Raw genomic sequence first — 22,120 nt, 5'->3', positions numbered from 1 at the left:
CCGGGGCTGGGGACACCGGGGAGATCCCGGCCGGGGCACCGGGGCTGGGGACACCAGGGAGATTCCGGTCGAGACACTGGGGCTGTGGCTACCCGGCAGCAGGAGCACCGGGCCGGCACACCGTGACCGAGGGCACCCGAGACCAGAAGCACTGGGGCCGGACCCCCCAGGCTGGGAACACCCGGGGCCGGGGAGCACCGGGGCCGGGGACAACCCGGGCCTGGGGGCAGCGCGGGGGGACACACACAACCGGGGCTGCGACATCCCCGAGCCCGCCTCCGCCGACTGGGGGCGGAGCTTGAATGAATGACGGGAGGGTGAATGAATGACGGGAGGGTGAATGAATGAATGAAGGGATAGATGGATGAATGAATGAACGGGCGTGGGAACTGCCGCCCGGTCGCCGTGGCCCCACCGTGACTCATCGCCGGTGACATCAGCCTCCGGTGCCAGCCACCCGTGTCCTGTAAAGGGACCGGGACCCCCATACCGTGACCCCCCCGTCCCCGTGCCCATCCCGGGAGTGCGGGGGATGGGGACCGTGGCCCTCACACCCCGGTACCGGGAACCCCCCCCGTTGGCCGCCACCCGCTACTGGAGTCTCCCCGGTGTTCTGCAGCCCAGCCCCGGTGGCACACCAGCGGTGTGTGTGGGGGGGTCCCATTTCCCCGGTCCCGGGACCCCCCTAGGGCACTGCAGCTCAGTCCCGGTAACACCTCGGAGGGGAAGTTCCCACTGCCCCGGTACCAGAACCCCCCCATCCCGGTAGCAGTCCGGTACCAGTAATGCCCCGGGGGAAAGTTCCCAGTGCCTTGGTACCGGGACCCCCCCCGGTGACTTACTGCTCGGTCCCGGTAACATCCCGGGAAGAGGTTCCCATCACCCCGGTACCGGCGCCCTGCAGTCCGGTCCCCCGCTACCGGGACCCCCCCACCCCGGGACGGTCCTTTGGGCCGCGGCACCGCGTGCTGGGGGGGCGGGACCCCTTGGGGCGGGGGTTACCAGCAGGGGTCACCGGCTGGGGAAGGGTAAGCGGGGGGGTTCACCGGGGAGGGAGAGGTTACTGGAGGCGTTACCGGGTGGGGAAGGAGCGTCGGGGGTGAGTTACCGGGGGGAAAGGGGGTGCCGGGGGCTCACCGCGGGGGTCACCAGGTGGGGAGGGGGTCCCGGGGACGTGGTCACCGCGTGGGGGTAGGTGTCCCGGGGGGATTACCGGGGATGCGGGACCGTCGCCCCGGACTGTTCAGGCCGTTTCTAGAACCGCGGCGCCCGTTTCTATTAATACGCGTTTCGGCGGCGGCGGCAGCGGCGGCAACGAAGGGATTCCCTGTGACGTCATTGCTAGGATACCAAACAAACACTCTGAGACAAGCCCATATATGGCTAATTGCGTCACAGGAACTCCGGAGGGGCGGGGCGAGGGATCCCCCCCGTTCTCCGCCCGCCGCAGAGCCTCTTAACGGCGGCGACGGCTCCCGGGGCCGCAGAACGGCGGCGACAACGGCGGCGAAGGCGGCTGCGGAGTCGAGGGGGTCCCGGGGGTCCCGGAGCGGCGGTGGCTGCGGGCGTGACGTCAGCGCAGGGGGCGGAGCGCCGCCGTATAAAGCGGCGGCGCGGCGGTGAGCGGTTCATTCATAAAAAGCGGAGACCGGGGGAAGCGGCGGGACCGTCACCGGGACTCTGTCACCGGCAAAGCTGGGGAACGGATGTACCGGGTCTTGTAGCGGCTGAACCGGAGCTTGGGAACGGATTTACCAGAGCTTATTAGCAGCCAACCGGGATTTTGCACCGGAGAACCGTCGCCTGGAAACGGATGTACCGGGACTTATAGCGGCGAACCGGGACTCTGTACCAGCAAACCGGAGCCTGGGAACTGATGCACCAGGGTTTGTAGAGGCGCACCGGGACTTGGTACCGGAGAACTGGAGCCTGGGACGGGTGCACTGGGGCTTATAGCTGTGCACCGGGGCTTTGTAGTGGCGAACCGGAGCCTGGAACGGATACACTGGGGCTTGTAGTGGCGAACCGGAGCCTGGGACGGCTGCACCGGGACTTTGTACCGGCGAACCGGGGCTTGTAGAGGCGGACAGGAGCCTGGCACGGATGTACCAGGGCTTATAGGGACGAACCGGAGCTTGTAGGAGCGCACCGAGACTTTGTAGCTGCGAACCCGAGCCTGGGACGGATACACCGGGACTCTGCACCGGCGAACCGGAGCCTGGGACGGGCGCACCAGGGCTTGTAGCGGCGCACCGGGGCTTCCCCACGGGACGGCAGACCGAAACGGGACCCTTGCACCGAGAGACACCCCCCACCGTCGAAACCGTTACCCTAATCCGGCGAGGGGGCGAGAGGAGCGGGGCTGTTCCGTAAACCGGGATGCCGGTAGCCTGACCCGCAGCCTTGGCGTGGCGGGGCGGCCCCCGCGCCCCCGGGGCCATGTACCAGGGCTTCCCCGGTGACTACGACTCGGGTTCCCGCTGCAGCTCCTCGCCCTCGGCCGAGTCCCAGTACCTCTCCTCGGTCGACTCCTTCGGGAGCCCCGCGGCGGCGGCGGCCGCGCAGGTGAGCTCCGCGCCGGGCCGCCAGGGGGAGGCGGGCGAGTGGCGCCGAGGGGGCGGGGTCGTGCGTAAACGCGTGACGCGTTGGAACCCTCCGTGATGACGCGGCGCACGTACGGCGCGCGCGGGTTTATTTTGGAACGCGGCGGCCGCCCCCTGTTGCTAAGCGGGGGGGCGGGGGGGGAAGGTGGGAGACGCGCGTGGGGGACACGCCCACTTGCAGCGTCGCCACACCCACCGCGGTGGTTGGCCACGCCCCCTGCCGGCGCGCGGGTGCGAGCGTGGTTGGGGCTACCCCCACGCGTGACCCGGCGGAGCTTAGCGCCGTTTCCCCGCAACGGATCCCCGTGCAACCGGGGGCGGACAGTGCATCCCCGCCACCGGGTCCCCGTGCAACCGGCGGACAGCCGGTTCGCGGTTGATTCGGTCCCTCCCCCGTGGAAATGTGGGGGGTGCAATGCGTATCCCGCCCCCCCCCCCCCCGGTGCAACCGGGAAGGGGGCTCAGTGCCCGCCCCCCGCCCCGCTTCCGTGTGGGGTTCGGGCCCTGGTTAGATTTGGGGGGGGTCACTCGGTGCCCCCCGAAGCCCTCAGGGTGCCCCGGCAGTGTGCGAGGTCCCTGTGCAAAGCGGCCCCGCTGGTGCAGCGAGGGGGGTGCTGCCAGCTGCAAACAGCTGGCGGCATAAGGGCTGTCCCTGGTGGGGGGGACAGGGGCACCCTGGGCCGGGTGCTGGGGCCCCTCGTGTGTCAGGGCTGGGGGGCTCTCGCATGTCGGGGCCAGGGAGCCTTGCACATGGGTGCCAGGGGCACGAGGGTGTCGCACATCAGCACCCGGGAGCTCTTGCACGTTGGTGCCAGGGGCACGGGGGTGTCGCACATCAGCACCCGGGAGCTCTTGCACGTTGGTGCCAGGGGCACGGGGGTGTCGCACATCAGCACCCGGGAGCTCTTGCACGTTGGTGCCAGGGGCACGGGGGTGTCGCACATCAGCACCCGGGAGCTCTTGCACGTTGGTGCCAGGGGCACGGGGGTGTCGCACATCAGCACCCGGGAGCTCTTGCATGTTGGTGCCAGGGGCACGAGGGCACTGCGTGTTGGTGCTGGGGTCACAAGGCCCTCGTGCAAGGTGGGAGGGTGGCAGTGCCAGCCCACCCATGTGTGTTGCAGGGCGGTGTCTGACCTTCTCCCCTGTCCCCGCAGGAGTGCAGCGGCCTAGGGGACATGCCTGGCTCCTTCGTGCCCACGGTGACGGCCATCACCACCAGCCAGGACCTGCAGTGGCTGGTGCAGCCCACCCTCATCTCCTCGGTGGCCCAGTCGCAGCCCCCGGGGGCACCCATGGCACACCCCCCTCCCGTTGATCCCTACGACCTCCCGGGACCTAGCTACTCCACGCCAGGCATGGGTGCATTTGCCACGGGGCCGCCGGCAGCGCCAGCACGTTCCACCCGCGCCCGGCCCCGGCGCAGCCGCGAGGAGACGGTGAGTGCTGTCCCTGTCCCCTGGGTTGGTGGGGGGGGACACTGGAGGGTGGTGGGACCCTGGGGACATGGGTGGCAGCTGGCTGATGGTCCTGTCCCTCTGGCAGCTGACGCCGGAGGAGGAGGAGAAGCGCCGGGTGCGGCGGGAGAGGAACAAGTTGGCGGCGGCCAAGTGCCGTAACCGGCGCCGGGAGCTGACGGATCGGCTGCAGGCGGTGAGTGCTTGGGGACATGCTGGGGGTGGCAGTGTCACCGTAGTCTGAGGGGGGCGGTTGTGGCTACCTGGGATGGTGGAGGGATGGCAATGTCCCCAACAGCTGGGGACATCACTGGGGGATGGGTTGATGTCCATGGGGGCAGGTCCCCAAGGATGTTTGGGGACGATGGTGTCCCTGGGCCATGGTGACAATGGAAGGGGATGGTTGGCTTGGGCTTGTTGGAAGGTGAGGGGAGAGGTCAACGCTGCTGGGAGCAGGTGGGGACACTAGGTGGGGACAGTGGTGTCCCCAGGACTTGAACAGGTCAATGCCCATGGATGCAGATTCTAGGGAGCTGGTGTAATTAGATGGGAACAGTGGTGTCCCCAGGACCAAGTGACACTGGAAGGGGATGATGATGATGCTCTCAGAGCTGGGGACATCACAGGAGGACTGACCAATGTCTGATTCTGGGGAGCTGAGTACACTACATGGAGTCAGTGGTGTCCCCAGAACCGAGGGACACTGGAGGGGATGATGTTCCCAGGACCTGGCTGTGTTGGAGGGGACAGATGCTGATGAGTGCACATCCTGGGGAGCTGGAGATGTTGGATGGGGACAACAGTGTCCCCAGGGCCAAGGGACACTGGAAGAGGACAATGATGTCCCTGGGAGCTGGGGACATTAGAGGCTGACAGGTCACTTTGACCATGGGTGCAGATCTCAGGGAGCCGGGGACATTTGGAGGGAGGTGACAATGTCCCCAGGAGCTGGGGACAGCAGAGGGGAGCAGTCTGGTCCCTGGGGATGATGATATTGCAGAGGACCAAGGCTGTTCCCACGAGTCAGGGACATCGGAGGGGACAGACTGATGCCCAAGGTTTTTGGAGGGGGCCATCAGAGAAGGGGGACAGCTCCTGGCAGCTGGGAACAGCAGGGTCAATGTCCAGAGGGGACAGTGATGTCCCAGCTCCTGGGAACATCAGAGGAGACAGATTGATGCCCAGGGATGTCCGAGGGGGACAATGCAATCCCCAGGAGCAGGGGACATCAGACGGGGACAGATAGATACTCAGGGATGCTGGAGGGATGATGACCCTATCCTGGAGGCCACAGGAAGGATGTCCCCAGGGCTGGGGAGGGGGACACACAGTGGTGTCCCCCGCAGCCCATCTCACTCCACCCCACTGCCGCCCCAGGAGACAGACCAGCTGGAGGAGGAGAAAGCTGAGCTGGAGTCGGAGATTGCGGAGCTGCAGAAGGAGAAGGAGCGGCTGGAGTTTGTCCTGGTGGCCCACGCCCCCGCCTGCAAGCTCCCCTTCGAGGATGTCGGCTCCTTGGGTGCCGGCCCCGCCGAGGTGAGCACCCTGGGCAAGGAAGAGCCGGCGGGGACCGTCGCCTTCCTACCCCCGGGTCCGTTCCAGCCGAGCACCCAGGGCCCCTTCCCCAGCTGCTGCTTCGCGCCCGGGGTCCCCTCGGGGCCGCCTAACCCATCCTATACGTCTTCGTTTGTGTTCACCCACCCAGAGGGAGCCACCTGCGGAGCCTCGCATCAGCGGAGCAGCAGCAGCGACCAGTCCTCGGACTCCTTGAATTCTCCCTCGCTCCTCGCGTTGTGAACGGGGGTTTCCCCCAAAAATGGGCACCTCCTCCCTCCCCGGGTGGTGTTTTTTTCGTGGTTTTTGGCTTCCCCCCCGCCTTTTTTTTTGATCAGTTGGCCCAGGGGTTGGGGTGTTTTGGCACCACCAGCTTTGGTGCCTGGATGTGGGGTGTCGGCGATGGGGCTGGCGTGTTGGAGATGTCTGAGATGTGTCTCCGTTGTTGCTGCGGCATCCTGGCCGCTTTAGAGGTGTCTGTCCCCAGTCCCCATCACCTCATGGGGGTTCATACAGCATCTCCATCCCTTTGCAGATGTTCCTGCCCAATTTCCACCACCCGGGGAAGGTTCCTGTGGTGTCTCCATCACCTTAGAGGTGTCTGTGCCCAATCCACACCATCCCGTGGGGCTCTACGCAGCATCTCCATCCCTTTGGAGATGTCCATGCCTGATTTCCACCACCCTGGGAATGTCCCTGTGGTGTCTCCATCACCTTAGAGGTGTCCGTCCCTGATCCCCATCATCCCGTGGGGATTCATGCAGCATCTCCATCCCTTTGGAGATGTCCATGCCTGATCTTAATCTCCCTGAGAAGGTCCCTGTGGCATCTATGACACCTTAGAGGTGTCTGTGCCTGATCTCTGTTGTGCAGGGGGCGGTTCCTGTGCCATCTCCATCACTTTGGAGATGTCCATGCTGTACCTCCCTCACCCTGGAAGGTCCCTGTGTCATTTCTGTTACACTGGAGGTGTCTGTGTCATCTCCATCACCCCAGGGAGTGTCCATGTGGCATCTCCTTCACCCTAGAGGTGTCCATGCCGCATCTCTGTCTCCCTTGGAGAGTCCCTGTGGCACCTTCATCACCTTAGAGGTGTCTGTGCCACAGCTGCACCATTCCATGGGGTCCTTGCAGCATCTCCATCATCCTGGAGGTGCCCCTGCCAAATCTCTGTCACTCTGGGGGGGGGGGGGGTGTCATGTGCTGTCTCCACCACCCCCCATGGTGTCCATGCTCCATGTCCCCTTGGGTGTCCCAGCCCCACTGCTGATGCTGGTCCTCTGGGTGACCTCTCCAGCACCCACAATGTTGGGTGGGCTCCCATCCTGCTTGTCCCCCACCCAACTGTGAACAGCTCTGCCCTGTCCATGCTCCCTGCACGGGTCCTGCCGGTGGCTCCGGCGTCCTCAACCCTGCGCCGTCCCTCTCTCGTGACCAAGCTTAGCCAGCGTTGACTCTGTTCTCTCTCCATATATTATATATATATTTTTGTTGCACGGGGCCATCAGCCCCTGGGAGATGTTTAATTTTTTATTATTATTATTATTATTATTGCCTGTGCTGTATTTGTGACTGTTCGGGGGCCGGCTTGGCCCCCACATCTGCGCTCGACCCATCCCAACGTGGCAAATAAAGCAGCTTTGGATCGGCCCCCCGTCTTTTCTTCCTTGCTGGAGGGTGGCACCAGATGGGGACCCATGGCCGCCAAGGGGTTCTTGTGGGGGGAATGGGGTGGGAATCTCCTGGGGACATGGAGACCGTGCGCTGAGGAGCTCTCCAGGTCATGGGCCCCTGGGGCCACGATGAAGCTGGGGAGATGCTGGAGCCTGTGCTACGGGGAGCTTCTGGCGATGTGGGGCCCTTGGCTGAGAGGGCCCTGAGGCGCGGGAGCTGCCCGGACCAGGGATCCTGGGGGTCAGGGAGTGTCAGGGGGACAAGGATGCTGGGGGTCAGAGATGCCTGGGGACATGGAGCCTCTGGGGATGCCTCCCTATTGGCCCGCTTGCCTGCCACTCAACTGTATCGATGGGCGGGTCCTGCTGCTATGGTTATAAAAGGACCACACCTTCTCAAGCCACGCCCTCACAGCTCAAGCCACGCCCCCGGCTCCTGCAGCCCCGCGGGTGGCCGCCAGGGGGAGCCAGCACTAAAGGGGGGGGGGCGGGGGGTGTCCCGGGCCAGGCTGGAGAGTTTCCCAGTTTCCCAGTCTGGAGAGCGTATTGCCCAGGGAGTGGGGGGGCTTTCCCAGTTTGGGGGTACCCTGCTCACTTTGGGGGGTGGCTATGCCCAGTTTGGAGGGGTCTTTGCCCAGTTTGAGGGGGGTTCCTGCCCAGTCTGGGGGTCCCCCGCCCAGCCAGGTGCCACGGCGGGGCAGTGGTGGCTGTACTGGGTTGGGGGGGTCCCCTCGGTCCCCCCCCCCACCCCGTCCGACTGCTGGGGGGGGTTTCCTTCCTTCCCCCGAGGCCTTGACGTCAGGCACCTGGTGATTCACGCCGGAGCTGTGGCACACGGGACACGTCAGGACACGCCAGGCACACCCTGGGATAAGTGCGTGTCCCCTGCGCCTGGGGATGCGCTCCGGGACCGCGGGGACAATGCAGGTCCATGTCCCCATGTACCCGCATGGTGACATCCCTGTCCCCCACCTGCCCTGGCATGGTGACATCCCTGTCCCCGTTTATCTGGGCAGGGTGACATCCCTGTCCCCGTGTGTCCCTGCACGGTCCCATCCCTGTCCCTGTGTATCCAGACACGGTGACATCCCTGTCCCCACGTCCCCATCTCTGTGCCAGCCCCCCATGCCGTCCTTGAGCAGGGGCCACCTCTGTCGTCCCCCCCCCCGGTCTCCCCGTCCCTTCCCGCTGCCCCCGCCCGGCGCTGCCGCTTCCGCCCCCGCCGCCGCCGTCCCCTTCCCACGGCACGGGGGACAGTGACCCTGGCCCTGCTCCCGCCACGGCCGCGCCGGGGCCACTTATTTTTAGCCCTTGCTCCTTCCTGGCCGGATCCGGCACTCGCCTATTTTTGACACGGGGGGGCACACAGTGGCCTCATCCATGGCCCCCCCCAGGATGTGCTGAGACCCGATGAGCCCGTGGCAGCAGTGGGTGACGATGCTCTTGGGATGGCGGGTGGCAGGAGAGACGTGGGGGTGCCCGTATCCTATGTGTCCCCCCTGTTTCCCATCGCAGGGAGGACAGGGTGTCCCACGAGGCGCCAGATCCGGGCGCCAAGGTGGGGTGGGGTGGGATGGAGCAGGGCCAGGGTGGCTTCCCCCTCCCAGGGCCCGATCCTGCCGGTGGCCGAGCCATGCTGTCCCCAACCCCCTGCCCACCCGTTGGGGTGTGTCCAGGTGTCCCCCCTGTGCCGGGAAGGGCCGTCGTGTCCCCCCTTGTCGTGTCCCCCCCCCCCGCGCTGGCTTCCCGATGAGGCACTGGCAGCCCTTTCCTTCCTCCCCCCACCCCGAGCAGCCACCACAGGACGGGACCTCGCACGGCCTCGCACGGCCTCGCACGAGGAACCGGCTCCCGCACGGGGACGGCCCCGCGTCCCCCAGCCCCGGCGCGCGGGGTGGCCCCGTGTCCCCACGTCCCCGCACACAAGGACCCGGAGCGAGAGCGAAGGCCGAGGACTGGCTCCGGCGTTAATGTACAGCAGTGACACCATTTACACACGATCCCCGAGCCGGGCCAGCGCAGCCCCCCCCCGCCCCCCGCCGCCGCCGCGGGTCTGGGGGCCTCCGTGCGCGGCCGGGGCGACGCACCCCGCTCCGGGGGAGGCGAGCCCCCGGCCCGGGGTCCGGAATCGCCCCCGCGCCGCGGCGGCCGCCCCCGGGCGCGGGCGCTCAGAGCCGTGCGCGGCCGGGGCGCTGTGGGCGCGGGCGGCGCAGGCGCAGGCGGGAGAGGCGCGCCAGGCGCGGCAGGTGGAAGGGCAGGCATCGCACCTCGCGGGCCGCGGCCAGCTCGGAGAAGAAGGCGCGTTGGCGCGGCAGCCCCGGCTCGGCTTCGCCCTGCTCCAGGTCCTGCACCACCCCCAGGATCTCCTGCCGTGCCGCCTGGCTCCGCAGCCCCCGCACGTCCAGCACCGCCGCCACGTGCTTCCGCCTGCAGGACCGGGACGCTCAGGGGACGGGGACGCCCGCTGCCGGGCGCCCCGCTCCCCTAGGAGAGGCGGGCAGCCGGATTTGGGGCGCAGTGCTGCACCCGGCGCTGCCCGGGGCAAAGCCTGGTCCCTGGTTTAACTGATACCGGTTGCAGCCGGGACTGGTTCTATTTAAAGCCCCCGACGTGGCAGCGTCCTGCCGGGCCGCGCGTGCCACTGGCGCCCCGGGGGACTCGGGGACAGGGAGGGGACTTGGCGCGGGGCCGCGGCTGCTTCCCGGCGGGCGGCCAGGAGGGACCGGCAGCGGGGCGGGGGCTGCCGGGAAGGACGGACACGGCGTCCTGTCACCCCGCTTCAGTCCCTGCGGGGACACCGCGTCCTGCCCCCGTCCCTACGGGGAGGTGGATCTCGCCTGGCCCTGCCACCCTGCCGCGGTGGCTATGGGGACGTGTGCCACCCCGCTCCTGTCCCTACGGGGCCACGGTGTCCCGCCTGGCCGTGCCACCGCCACCCCCCTGGGGCCACGGCCAGGGGCCAGCACTCACCGGACGTCAGGGAAGTCCCTCACCAGGACGCCCACCTCCATCTGCAGCGCCGCCGTGTCCTCCAGCACCAGCAGCTCCCTCAACCGCGGCACCACCGAATCCAGCCAGGGCGAGGCCGAATCCTGCCCGGCGCAGAGGACCTCAGCACCGTCACCCCCACCCGAGGAGCACCCGAGGGTGCCAGGGAGAGGATGGGGTCTCACCAAGCGGCTGAAGAGCTCGCGGAGCTGGCGGGCTTCGTCTCCCAGGCGGGCGGCCACCCGGGCGCGCATCTTGGCGGAGGTGCAGACCAAGCGCACCTGCAGCAGCGGCCGCACGTACTCGATGAGCACTCGCCGGTGCACCTCACTCACCAGCACCTACGGCACAAGGGTCAGCAGAAGCCGCCGGTGACGGCAGTCGCCCCACGGCACCAACCCCAGCACCCACCTGGTAGGGCTCGGGGCGCAGCAGGCGCAGCTTCTGGGTGAAGCTGGTGATGAGCATCACGATGGTGTCAAAGGCATCGGAGCTCGTCAGCCACTTGCGCTTCATCAGCTTGTTGAAGTAGGGCTGGAGAGGGGGAGCCGGGGTGGGCGGCTGTGCCGGCACCCATGGGTGCCACCCCGAGCGGCGCCCGGGGAGGGGCGGGAGTCCACCCGGAGCATTGCACCCGTAGGCGCCACCCGGATCAGCACCCAACCGACGGGCACCCTGCCCAGCACCCTCACTGGCCGTCCCCTCCCCAGGCCGTCCCGCGCCGCGTGGGCACCTTGAGGTCCTCGAAGAGCCGCTGGGTGAGGACGTGGTTGCAGAGCCGGGTCACCTTGTCCAGGGCGGCGTGGGCCTGGCGCCGGGGCTCCTCGCTCTCCGGGTGCCCAAACTGCGCCAGGCGCTCAGCGAAGGTCCTGCCGTGGGGAGGTCAGTGGGTGCTGCTGGGGAGCACCCCGAGCACCCCCGGCACCTGGGGAGGGGGCTGTTGGGGGTGCCCTCACCTGAAGGGGGGACAGCAGTTGACCAGGGCGATGGCCCGGCTGGTGGCACCATCGGGTGGGGTGGCTTCACTGGGGGTCTCCAGGAACCGCTCCACCTTCCGCTGGAAACTGAGAACACCCACACGGGTCACCCATGCTGGCACCCTGGTGACCCCGCGCCCAGGGGACCACGCTTGTCCTGTGCCCCCTGTGTCCTCCATGGCCATCCCAGCTCTGTCCTGTGGCTCCCGTCCCCACACCGTGCCCATGTCCCCGTGCCTATCCCCTGTCCCCCCACCATGTCCCTGTGTCCCCATGCCCAGCTGCTGTCCCCTCATGTCCCCATGCCCCTGTGCTCATCCCCTCTCCTGGTGTCCCCGTGTCCCCATGGCCATGCCCAGTCTCCCCATGCCCTCACACCCCCCATGCCCATCTCCTGTGCCCCCATGTCCCCTTGTACCCCCCCGTTCCCCTGTGTCCCCGTGCCCACCTGTGCAGGAAGGCCACCAGCACGCCCAGGAGGCTGTGTGCCATCTCCGTGCCAAACTCGGGGGTGATCTGGGGGGCTCGATCCACGTGTGCCCGCAGCAGCTGTGGGCACAGGCACTGCTGAGGGTGGGGGCGCGGCCACCACCGTGGCATCCCCTGGGGTACCAACTGCCCCACCACCCCCTTGGGGCACCTTGGCATCCCTACGGGGTACCCTGGCACCGTGGAGTCCCTACGGGGTGCCCAGCCACCCCAGCACCCCTACGGGGCTGCGGGTCACCCCCGCAGCCCCGGGTCCCCAGGGGATGGGCCCAGAGGACAGAGCAGGGGGTCCCTCAGGTGCAGGTGCCCGGTGGGCGCCGTGCCCGTACCCCAGTGACGCGGGTGGCCAGTCCCTCCTGCAGCTCCTGGCTGGAGGCCTCCTCCGCCCACGTGTCCTCGCTGAGCTGCAGCTCCTGCGCCACCGCCACCTCCACCTTCGCCTGGCACCAGGCACGGCGGGCGTGGGGACGGCAGGCATGGGGATGGTGGGCACGGGGACGGTGGGCACGGGGACAGCGGGCACAGGGACAGCGGGCACGGGGACGGCAGGCATGGGGATGGTGGGCACGGGGACAGCAGGCATGGGGACGGCGGGCATGGGGATGGCGGGCACAGGGACAGCGGGTGTGGGGACAGCAGGCACGGGGACAGCAGGCATGGGGACAGCGGGCATGGGGATGGCGGGCACGGGGACGGTGGGCACAGGGACAGCGGGCATGGGGACAGCGGGCATGGGGACGGCGGGCATGGGGATGGCGGGCACGGGGACGGCGGGCACAGGGACAGCGGGCATGGGGACAGCGGGCATGGGGACGGCGGGCATGGGGATGGTGGGCACGGGGACGGTGGGCACGGGGACAGCGGGCACAGGGACAGCGGGCACGGGGACGGCAGGCATGGGGATGGTGGGCACGGGGACAGCAGGCATGGGGACAGCGGGCATGGGGATGGCGGGCACAGGGACAGCGGGTGTGGGGACAGCAGGCACGGGGACAGCAGGCATGGGGACAGCGGGCATGGGGATGGCGGGCACGGGGACGGTGGGCACAGGGACAGCGGGCATGGGGACAGCGGGCATGGGGATGGCGGGCACGGGGACGGTGGGCACAGGGACAGCGGGCATGGGGACAGCGGGCATGGGGATGGCGGGCACGGGGACGGTGGGCCCAGGGACAGCGGGCACAGGGACAGCGGGCATGGGGACGGCAGGCATGGGGACAGCGGGCATGGGGACAGCGGGCGTGGGGATGGTGGGCACGGGAAGGGCAGGCACGGGGACGGCAGGCAGGGGGGACAGCCGGTGTGGGGACAGCAGACATGGGGACAGCGGGCGTGAGGACAGCGGGCACAGGGACGGCAGGCACAGGGACGACGGGCACAAGGACAGCGGGCATGGGGAGCCCTGCCAGCAGTCAGCCCTGTGCCCGTCCTGGTACCCGTCCCAGTGCCCATCCCAGTGCCACCACAGTGCCCGCTGCATGCCCATTCCAGTGCCACCCTGGTGCCCATCCCAGTGCCACCACAGTGCCTGCTGCGTGCCCATCCCAGTGCCACCACAGTGCCCATCCCAGTGCCACCATGGTGCCCGCTGCATGCCCATCCCAGTGCCACCCTGGTGCCCATCCCAGTGCCACCACAGTGCCCACTGTGTGCCCATCCCAGTGCCACCCTGGTGCCCATCCCAGTGCCACCACAGTGCCCGCTGCGTGCCCATCCCAGTGCCACCCTGGTGCCCATCCCAGTGCCAGTCCCCATGCCACCCTGGTGCCCGCCAGGCTCCCATCTCAGTCCCCATCCCAGTCCCCATCCCTTGCCCGTCCCGGTGCCTGGCGCAGTGCCCGTACCTTGACGGCGGCGATGCAGGAGCTCTCAAGGCCACGCTGGGTCTCGGGAGGCAGGAGGGGTCCCAGCGCCTGCGCCTGCAGCAGGGCCCCCACCTCAGGGTGCCCCAGCACCTCCCTGTGGGCACAGGGAACTCACAGCACCCGCTCAGAGTGCCCAGTACCCACCACCACCCAGGGGACAGCACCCAGGGGCGCCCAATGTGCCAAGGGGTCCCATGGGTGGCACAGGGTGCCCAGCATGCCAGGGGCACAGATGCTGTGGGGTCCCATGGGTTCCACGGGGTGCCACGGGGTGCCCGGCATGCTGGGGGATGTCCCATGGGTGTCAGCAGGTGGCACAGGGTGCCCAGAGCGCTGGGAGCATGGATGCTGCAGGGTCCTATGGGTGGCACGAGGTGCCAAGTGTAATGGGTGGGGCCGATGCTCTGGGGTCCCATGGGTGACTGTGGGTGCCGGGGGGGGGTCTCACCTGGGGTAGGTGTTGCTGTGCCAGTCAAGCAGCAGGTAGAGGTCGGGCACGGCGAGGGGTCTCTGTGCCAGGGCGCCCAGCTGCTGCGCCAGCGCCCGGTGGTACCCACGGGCGTAGACCCCGAAGGCACCGTACTCGGGGGGGTAAGCGGGCGCCACGTGGCACCGCACAGCCCCCAGGTCGCCCACCAGCCGAGCCGCCAGTGCCGCCAACCGGGCACCCAAGCCGGCGGCAGGTGCCACCTGCGCCAGCCTCTCGCCCGCCGCCCGTCCCACAGCCTCCTGCCAGCGGCGCCGGAGGGCGCGCGGGCGCCCCGGGGTGCCCGGCGGGTGCCGGCGGTCGGCTGCCTCCTCCTGCTCCAGCACCCGGACCACTGAGCGCAAGGGTGGGTAGGGGCGCCCAGCGGGCACCGCTTCACCCACCACCGCCCAGAGCTGCGCCAGCAGCGCCTCGTAGAGCAGCGCCACGTCCCGCGCCTGCCGCCCGGCCGCGGGGACCGGCGACGGGGACGAGGCCGCGCATTCCGCCTCCAGCGCGATGATCTGCTCGTCGGCTGCCACCAGCTCCCGCCGCTGGATCAGCTCCAGGATCTCCAGCACTGGGCGGGGGGGCACCCATGGGTGCTCTGATGGCACCCGAGGCCACCCGTGGTGCAGGTCCCCATCTCACGACGTCCCACGCCCCATGCCCTGCATGGACCCATGTCCCACGTCCCACAGTCCCTGTCCCCTCCGTGTCCCACGTCCTCCTATGTCCCCGCGTCCCCATTCCCACGCCCTACGGTCCCTGGTCCCCCACGTCCTCTTACGTCCCCGTGTCCCCGTCCCCGTGTCCCCACCCCCCTGCCCACGCATCTCATGTCCCACGTCCCCATCCCCAGGTCCGCAAGTCCCGTGTCCCCCCGCCCTCGTCCCCACACCCCCCGTCCCCTCTCACCCGACAGCGGCTCCCCGGCCTTCCCGCGCCCCTCCTGCCGCTGTCCCCCGCCGTCCTGGTCCCCATCGGACACCCCCTCGCTCTCCGCCGTTGGCGGGCGCTCGCCCATGGACCCCTGCCGTCCCCGTGTCCCCAAGGCCAGCCGCAGCAGCGAGCTGCGCTTGGGGACCGGCCTCTCTGCCAGCGCCTCCACGCCGGCCTTGCAGCGTCCCGGCAGCCGCCGCAACAGCCCGAAATCCTCAGAGCGCCGCCGCGCTCGGCCCCCATCCCCGTTCCCGTCTTTGGGGGGGGGGCGGCGGGCACGGCCGAAGGGTGCCAGCCCCACCAGGCGCTCCAGGGTGGCCCGACGGCGGTAGCGGCTCTCGGGGTTGGCAGCGAAGGGGTCGCCATCCTCCTCCTCCTCCTTGGGTGTTTTCTTCAGCAGCGGCATGGCCTGCGGGGCGACACCGGGCAGCCGGGCTGGCACCCAAAGGGCGGCCGGGACCTGGGGTGGCACCCGGACCCCCACCCGAGACCCAGGGGGGCACCTGGATCTTCACCCAGCAGCGGGGGTGGCAGCGGGCATCTGCACTGGGCACCCAGGGTGCAAACTCCACGAGCGTGCAAATCACCCTGCGCGCCTCCCGTGAGCGCCCGCACCCTCGCGAGCATGCAAACCCCCCCCGCATGGCCCGTGAGCTTGCACGACCCTCTGTGCACACCCAGAGAGCACCGACATGCTCGTGAGCGTGCAAACCCCTCCGCGCACAGCCTGCAAGCTCGCCCGACCCTCCGTGCGCGCTACGCGGGCACCCACACCCTGCGAGGGTGCACGCCCCTCCTTGCACGCTTCGGTGAGCACCGCCACGAGCATGCAGACCCCTCGGTGCACACCCACGAGCATGCACGGCTCCACGCGCACCCCGCGGGCGTGCAAACCACCGCACGCGCACGCCCCGCCGGCACGCCCGCCCCTCCGTGCAGCCCCCAGGAGCGTGCCCGCGCCCGGCGGGCACCCCCAGCCCGGTGGGCGCCCGCAGACGGGCCAGGCCGTTGTGGCAGACGTACCCCTGGCAGCGGACGCAGACGGTGCCGCGGCGGTGACACCGGGCGCTGTGGCGGCCGCGCCAGGCGGGCAGTGGCCGGGGGGTTTCCTGAGGAAGCGCCTCCCCGGTGCGGCCTCCCACGCCGGGGCAGGGTCAGCCCCGGTTCCGCTGGGTCACCGGGGACGGGGGGGGGGGGATGAGGGAAGGACGAGGGGGGACACCACCTTACACAGCCGTCACCCCCAGCGTGGCACAGGGATGGGGCACCGAGGGCACGGGGGACCCTGATGGCAAGGGGACGGGACCCTGATGGCACAGGGGGGACCTAGGCATGGGAGAGGGCAAGACCCCCGTGGCACAGGGGACACCACATCGCACCGGGACGGGACCCCACGTGGCACAGGGGAACCCCACGCGCACAGGGGGACCCCGGCATGGCACGAGGGTGGGACTGCGATGGCACAGGGGGACGCGGGCACGGCAGAGCGATGGGACTCTGCACGGGACAGAAACGGGACCCGCACGGCGCAGGGGACCCCACACGGCACGAGGACACGACCCAGTGACACGGGGGACCCCACGTCACTGCGATGGGACCCTGGTGGCACAGGCGACCCCGGCACGGCACAAGGGAACCCCGGTGGCACAGAGGACCGGACCCCCGGTGGCACAGGGGACCCCAAGCGTCACGGGGACGGGACCCCGGGGTGGCACCGGGGACCCCTCGAGACCCGGTGCCACCCCTCGGCCCCGGGCGGCACACGGGGACTCCGGCGCAGCGCCGGGCCTGGCACCACGTAACGGCCGTGTGTATGCCCCCTCCCCTGCCCTGCGCCCACTTGTGTCCGCGTCCCCCCGTGTCCTCGCCAGCCCACGTGACGTCAAGCCCCTCCACGTGACACCTCCGCCGGGCACTCAGGGGTTAACGCCCCCCCCGGCCGCCGCTAATTGGCCAGCACAGCAGCCAATCGGAAGGTGGCGCTGGCGCGGGCCCCGCCCCCGCCGAGGGAGGCCGGCCGGGCTGTCTCCATGCCTCAGCGCAGCCAATGGGAAGGAGACGCCGCCGCGCCCCACGGCTTGTGATTGGCCATCGCGCTGGTAGGGGGCGGGACCAGCCCCGCCCTGACACTCCTCTTAAAGGCAAAGGGAGGAGCAGTGGCCTCCAGTGCCCTCCCCGTGCCCCTGTCGCGCCCCACGCGTGTCCCAGCGGGTCCCCAGCCAGGGGTAGGCCCCAGAGGCCCAGTTCCGCACCCCTGAGCACCTCCGGGGCCTTGAACGCCCGGTACCCCCGCACCTCCAAATACCCCCTGCACTTCATGACAGCCCCCACCCTAAATGCCACCTGACCCACAGACGTCCCCCGCCCCAAATGTCCGCATGTGTCTCCACCCTCTGACCCCCCCGCTCTGAATGCCCCCCGGGCTCCCAAATAAGCCCCGTACCCCCGACCCCTCCCCGCCCGCACCCCACTCCCCCGCAGGTGCGCGGCGCCTTTAAGGGGCGTGGTTACCATCGTCGCGGAGCCCCGCCCAACCCAGCCCGGGTCCTGCTTCCTGTTCCGGTTCCGGCCCGGCCCGGCCTATGGCCGCCCCCGCCGCCGCCCGCCCCTAGGGCTCCCCCGCCCGGGCCCGGCCCGGCCCGGCCCCGGCTCCGCCTTCGTGCGCCCCGGCCCGGCCATGAACCGCTGGTAGCGGCCGTGCCCGGTGCGCCCGGCCCGGCCCGGGCCTGCCCCAGCCCCGCCGGTCCCGAGCCCCCCCCCCCCGGCCCCGAGCCCCGGCCCCTCGGGTCAAGATGTCTTCGCGCTCCGCCCTGGCGGCGGGGAACGAGCGGAACGCGGATACGGTGAGCGGTGGGGGGGCGCTGGCATTGAGGGGGACTGGGTTGTACCGGGAGGGGCCGGGTTGGTACCGGAGGGGCACCGGGGGGGGTCGGCTGGTACCGGCATCACCGGGGGGGGGGGGGGCCGCGAGTTGTACTGGAGGGGCACCGGGGGGGGGTCGGCTGGTACTGGGAACAGTGCGGGAGGGGGGCGGTTTGTACCGCCGGGGCACCGGGAGTGTTGTTTTATAGTCGGCGTACCGGGAGGGGTCGGTTTTTACCGGGGACAGTGCGGGGACGCTGGGGGGGTGTCCATTCTTACTGGGGATACTAGTGGGGGAGAACTGGGGGGGGGCTGGTTTATGCCGGGGAGACTCCGGGAGGGGCCTGGTTCTACCAGAGGTGAGGGGGACCGGTTTGTACTGGGGAGAACCGGGCGGGTGCTGGGCCAACCGGTAAGGCAGAATGGGGGTGTGTGGGGGGGGGGGGGTACTGGTGTGACTGGGGGGACCCTGGGGACTGCATGGCCGAGAGGGAGACGGTCACTGGGGCCAGTGGAGCCCCCCGGCCACTGTCGGGGGGACCCGGGCATCCAGGCACCTGCGGGCGAGGCTGAGACGCGGCCCTGGAGCCGGTCAGGCCGGATCCGTCCCCACCCCGCCGGCCGGGGCAGCGTCCCCCCCCCGGGTGCCTTTGGGTGCTTGGTGGGGGGGCACCCCTGTGATGAACTGGGAGGTGTCAGCCGTACCGTGGACTCCTGTGATGAGCTGGGGGGGTCTCGGCAGTGCCAGCCACTCCTGTGCCCCCGTGTGATGAGCTGGGGTGGGTCTCAGCAGCTCCAGGCCCCCATGTGATGAGCTGGGGCTGGTCACTCCTGTGATGAGCTGGGGGGTCTCAGCCATGTCCCCCCCTACCCCAGCTCGTGGGCCTGGGGGGCAGCCGCTCGGAGAAGGGCTCAGCCTGGTCCAGCCGCTCACTGGGCGCCCGCTGCCGCAACTCCATCGCCTCCTGCCCCGAGGAGCAGCCCCACATCGGCAACTACCGCCTGCTGCGCACAATCGGCAAGGGCAACTTCGCCAAGGTCAAGCTGGCCCGGCACATCCTCACCGGCCGTGAGGTGGGAGGGCCTGGGGGGGTCCCTGAGGGCGATGGGAGGGAACTGGGGGGGCCTAGGGAGCAGCTGGGGGGAGAAACAGGGGACGTGGGGGGAGCTGGCGGATTCTAGGTGGTGATGGGAGGGAGATGGGGCTCCTGGGGTAAGCAGAGGGAGTTGGGTGGCAGCTGAGAGGAGAAATGGGGGTCCTGGGAGGCGATGGGAGGGAGCCAGTGGGTCCCTGAGGGCCCCAGGAGGGAGCTGGGAGGCCCAAGGGGGAGTTGGGGGCGGTTGGGGGGGCCCTGGGGAGCAATTGGTAGGAACTAGGGGGCAGCTGCGGGCAGAAATGGGGGTCCTGGGTAGAGTTGGGGGTGTCCTGGGGTAGGTGGGTGCCCCCAGGGCAGTTATGGAGGGCCTGGGGGGAGCTGGGCACCTTTGGGGGGACAACTGGGAGAAGCTAGAGGCAACTGGGAGAAGAATCGTGATGCTGGGGGGGAGACAGGGTCCTGTGGTGGGAGGGGTCTGGGTGTCACCAGCAGCATTGCTGCCACCCCATGTCCCCCCGTCACCCCCCGGTTCCTTCCTAGGTGGCCATAAAAATCATCGACAAGACACAGCTGAACCCCACCAGCCTCCAGAAGGTGGGGGGCACCCGCGGGGCAGGCATGGGGCAGGGGGCATCCCCCTGGGCATGGTGGGTGAGGGTCCCAGCCCCCCCAATAATGCCTTTGCCCCTGTCCTGTGCAGCTCTTCCGGGAAGTTCGCATCATGAAGGGGCTGAACCACCCCAACATCGGTGAGTGAGCCCCCCCCACTAGGGACAGGATAGGAGCCAGTGGGGTGTGGGGGCACCCATGGGTGCCCAAGCTGACATCCTGCCCCCCGCCCCAGTGAAACTGTTTGAGGTCATTGAGACTGAGAAGACGCTGTATCTGGTGATGGAGTATGCCAGTGCTGGTGAGACCCCCGGCACCCTGACCCTCCCTGGGCACCCTGACTCCCGTTGTGGGTGCTGCACACCCCTCAGGGGCCGTTCCCCCCGCCCCGGGTGCACCTCGGGGAGCTGGGCTGGGGTTAGGAGGTGCACCTAGGGGTCTAGCGGTGGGCATGGTGCCCAACTTCTGGGGGTGGTTGGGCCACGGGGTGCCGTGCCCGGGGTTGGGGGTGCACAGGCACCCATGGGTGTCCCTCTAGGTGAAGTTTTCGACTACCTCGTGTCCCACGGGAGGATGAAGGAGAAGGAAGCACGGGCCAAGTTCAGACAGGTGGGGGGCACCAGGACGTGGTGGGGAGCTGGGGACAGTTGGGGGGGACTGGTATGGGGCTGAGGACATCACAGGGGGCTGGAGTGGGGTGGAGGGATGTGGGTCTGTGGTGGCATGGGGCTGGGTGTTGGTGGGGGGACGGGGCACCGCGGTGGCGTGGCACTGGGGACGTTGCGGCGGGGGGTGGCCACGGGGGAGGGCTGACACGTGGCAGCCACACGTGGGCAGGATTGATCCCCCCGGGGCCACTGGCTGCAGCATCGATTGGGGCGGGACGAGAGGCTGGGGGGGGCGGGGGGACACGGCTGGCAGTGGGGACAGCGGGCACTGGTGACAACCTGCTGACACTCGCCCCATCCCCAGATCGTCTCAGCTGTGCACTACTGCCACCAGAAAAACATTGTACACCGGGACCTCAAGGTGGGACCCAGCTGCCCCACGGTGTCCCCTGCCAGGGGTGGCACCGGGCAGGGGCTGTGGGGTGCCCCACAGTGGCACTGCCTCATACCATGCCCTTGCCGGTGTCCCTGTGCCACGTGGGGTGCCTGGTACGGTGCCTGTCCCGGTGTCCCCATGCCCAATGTGTTGCCCATCCCAGTAGCCTCATCCTGGTGCCTCTGTGCCCGACACGATGCCCATCCCAGTGTCCCCATCCCACCATTCCCGTGCCAGATGCGGTACCTGTCCTGCCATCCCCGTGCCTGACACGGTGCCCATCCCAGTGTCCCTGTCCCGGTGGCCCCGTGCCAGACACGGTGCCCATCTTGCCATTCCTGTGCCCCGTCCCCATGCCCACAGGCGGAGAATCTGCTGTTGGATGCCGATGCCAACATCAAGATCGCCGACTTCGGGTTCAGCAACGAGTTCACGCTGGGCTCCAAGCTGGACACCTTCTGCGGGTCCCCGCCGTACGCCGCCCCCGAGCTCTTCCAGGGCAAGAAGTACGACGGCCCCGAGGTCGACATCTGGAGCCTGGGCGTCATCCTCTATACCCTGGTCAGCGGTTCCCTGCCCTTCGATGGCCACAACCTCAAGGTTGGTCCCCGGGGATGGGGCGGCGTCCCCTCCTGTCACCTGGCCCTGCGCCTGTCCCGTTCCTGGCCGGGGACAGTGGTCGTCCTGTCCTGTCCCTGTGCTCAGCTGGGGACAGTGCCCATCCCAAGCCCCTGCCTGCGGGTCTGCACTGGTCCTGTGCCCGTCCCCATGCCCTGGGGCACAGTGCCCATGCTCAGGGTGCCCCCACCCTGACCTGTGCACGTCCCCCCTTTGCCCCCAGGAGCTGCGGGAGCGGGTGCTGCGGGGCAAGTACCGCGTACCCTTTTACATGTCGACTGACTGCGAGAACATCCTGCGCCGGTTCCTGGTCCTGAACCCGGCCAAGCGCTGCACCCTCGAGGTGAGGGGGGTCCTGGGGGGGCACAGGGCTCGATGGGACACAAGGCTCAGGGAGGGCACAGGGCCGGGGCTGGCACAGCTGGGACAGGCACTGTCCCACCCCAATGGGGCATGTCCCCTGGGCACTCTGCTCCCCACCCTGTGGACTCCCCCAGGCCAGCTCCCCCTTCCTGATGCACCTAATTAGCCTAATTGGCTACAGGGCTAATTACAAGCTGGCAGTGTCTGTGGGTGGGCAGGCATGGGCAGGATGCAGCTAGCCATGCCCTGGCTGGAGCTGCTGGCAGGGGCTGAGCACCCCAGGGTGGCATTGGGGTGGGTGAGCCAGCCGAGGAGGGTGTCCATGCCTGCTGTGTGCTCATGGCACCGCCAGTGGCACCTGTGTCACTGCTGGTGGCACGTGTGTCACGCCACTGGTGTCTGCGGCTGCCCCTCAGCAAATCATGAAGGACAAGTGGATCAACATCGGCTACGAGGGTGATGAGCTGAAGCCCTACAAGGAGCCTGAGGAGGACTTTGGGGACGCCAAGCGCA

General features: G+C 69.1%; 2 protein-coding genes across 2 annotated transcripts in view; both read left to right on the top strand.

Moving 5' to 3' along the window:
• The first annotated feature begins 2,359 nt into the window (after window positions 1-2,359).
• On the top strand, window positions 2,360-6,009 carry FOSB (FosB proto-oncogene, AP-1 transcription factor subunit). Its single transcript, XM_082012062.1, has 4 exons — window positions 2,360-2,565; window positions 3,761-4,042; window positions 4,149-4,256; window positions 5,438-6,009. The coding sequence occupies exons 1-4, from the start codon at window positions 2,440-2,442 to the stop codon at window positions 5,855-5,857; spliced, it is 936 nt and encodes a 311-aa protein (XP_081868188.1). The 5' UTR covers window positions 2,360-2,439; the 3' UTR covers window positions 5,858-6,009.
• An 11,797-nt stretch (window positions 6,010-17,806) lies between these two features.
• Window positions 17,807-22,120, top strand: part of LOC309414730 (MAP/microtubule affinity-regulating kinase 4-like) — a gene marked incomplete at its 5' end in the record, with an annotated part of 6,125 nt that continues 1,811 nt past the window's right edge. Inside the window, 10 exons of the mRNA XM_082012098.1 lie at window positions 17,807-17,857; window positions 18,753-18,950; window positions 19,514-19,567; window positions 19,674-19,722; window positions 19,818-19,883; window positions 20,121-20,191; window positions 20,555-20,611; window positions 20,990-21,226; window positions 21,468-21,587; window positions 22,024-22,117. Coding sequence (XP_081868224.1) covers window positions 17,807-17,857; window positions 18,753-18,950; window positions 19,514-19,567; window positions 19,674-19,722; window positions 19,818-19,883; window positions 20,121-20,191; window positions 20,555-20,611; window positions 20,990-21,226; window positions 21,468-21,587; window positions 22,024-22,117 — 997 coding nt within the window. The remainder of the gene's footprint in view (window positions 17,858-18,752; window positions 18,951-19,513; window positions 19,568-19,673; window positions 19,723-19,817; window positions 19,884-20,120; window positions 20,192-20,554; window positions 20,612-20,989; window positions 21,227-21,467; window positions 21,588-22,023; window positions 22,118-22,120) is intronic.

Source organism: Phaethon aethereus (assembly GCF_964289735.1).
Source record: "Phaethon aethereus genome assembly, chromosome: 31".
NCBI classification, from domain to species: domain Eukaryota; kingdom Metazoa; phylum Chordata; class Aves; order Phaethontiformes; family Phaethontidae; genus Phaethon; species Phaethon aethereus.
Note: the sequence above shows the minus strand (reverse complement) of the source record. Positions and strands in the feature narration are given on the sequence as shown.

Bases quoted from the DNA above. Each gene is read 5' to 3' on its own strand.
- FOSB (XM_082012062.1), top strand. From the start codon at position 2,440: ATGTACCAGGGCTTCCCCGGTGACTACGACTCGGGTTCCCGCTGCAGC. The intron at 2,566-3,760 runs GTGAGCTCCGCG...CTGTCCCCGCAG, and splicing joins CGGCGGCGGCGGCCGCGCAG to GAGTGCAGCGGCCTAGGGGA. The intron at 4,043-4,148 runs GTGAGTGCTGTC...TCCCTCTGGCAG, and splicing joins GGCGCAGCCGCGAGGAGACG to CTGACGCCGGAGGAGGAGGA.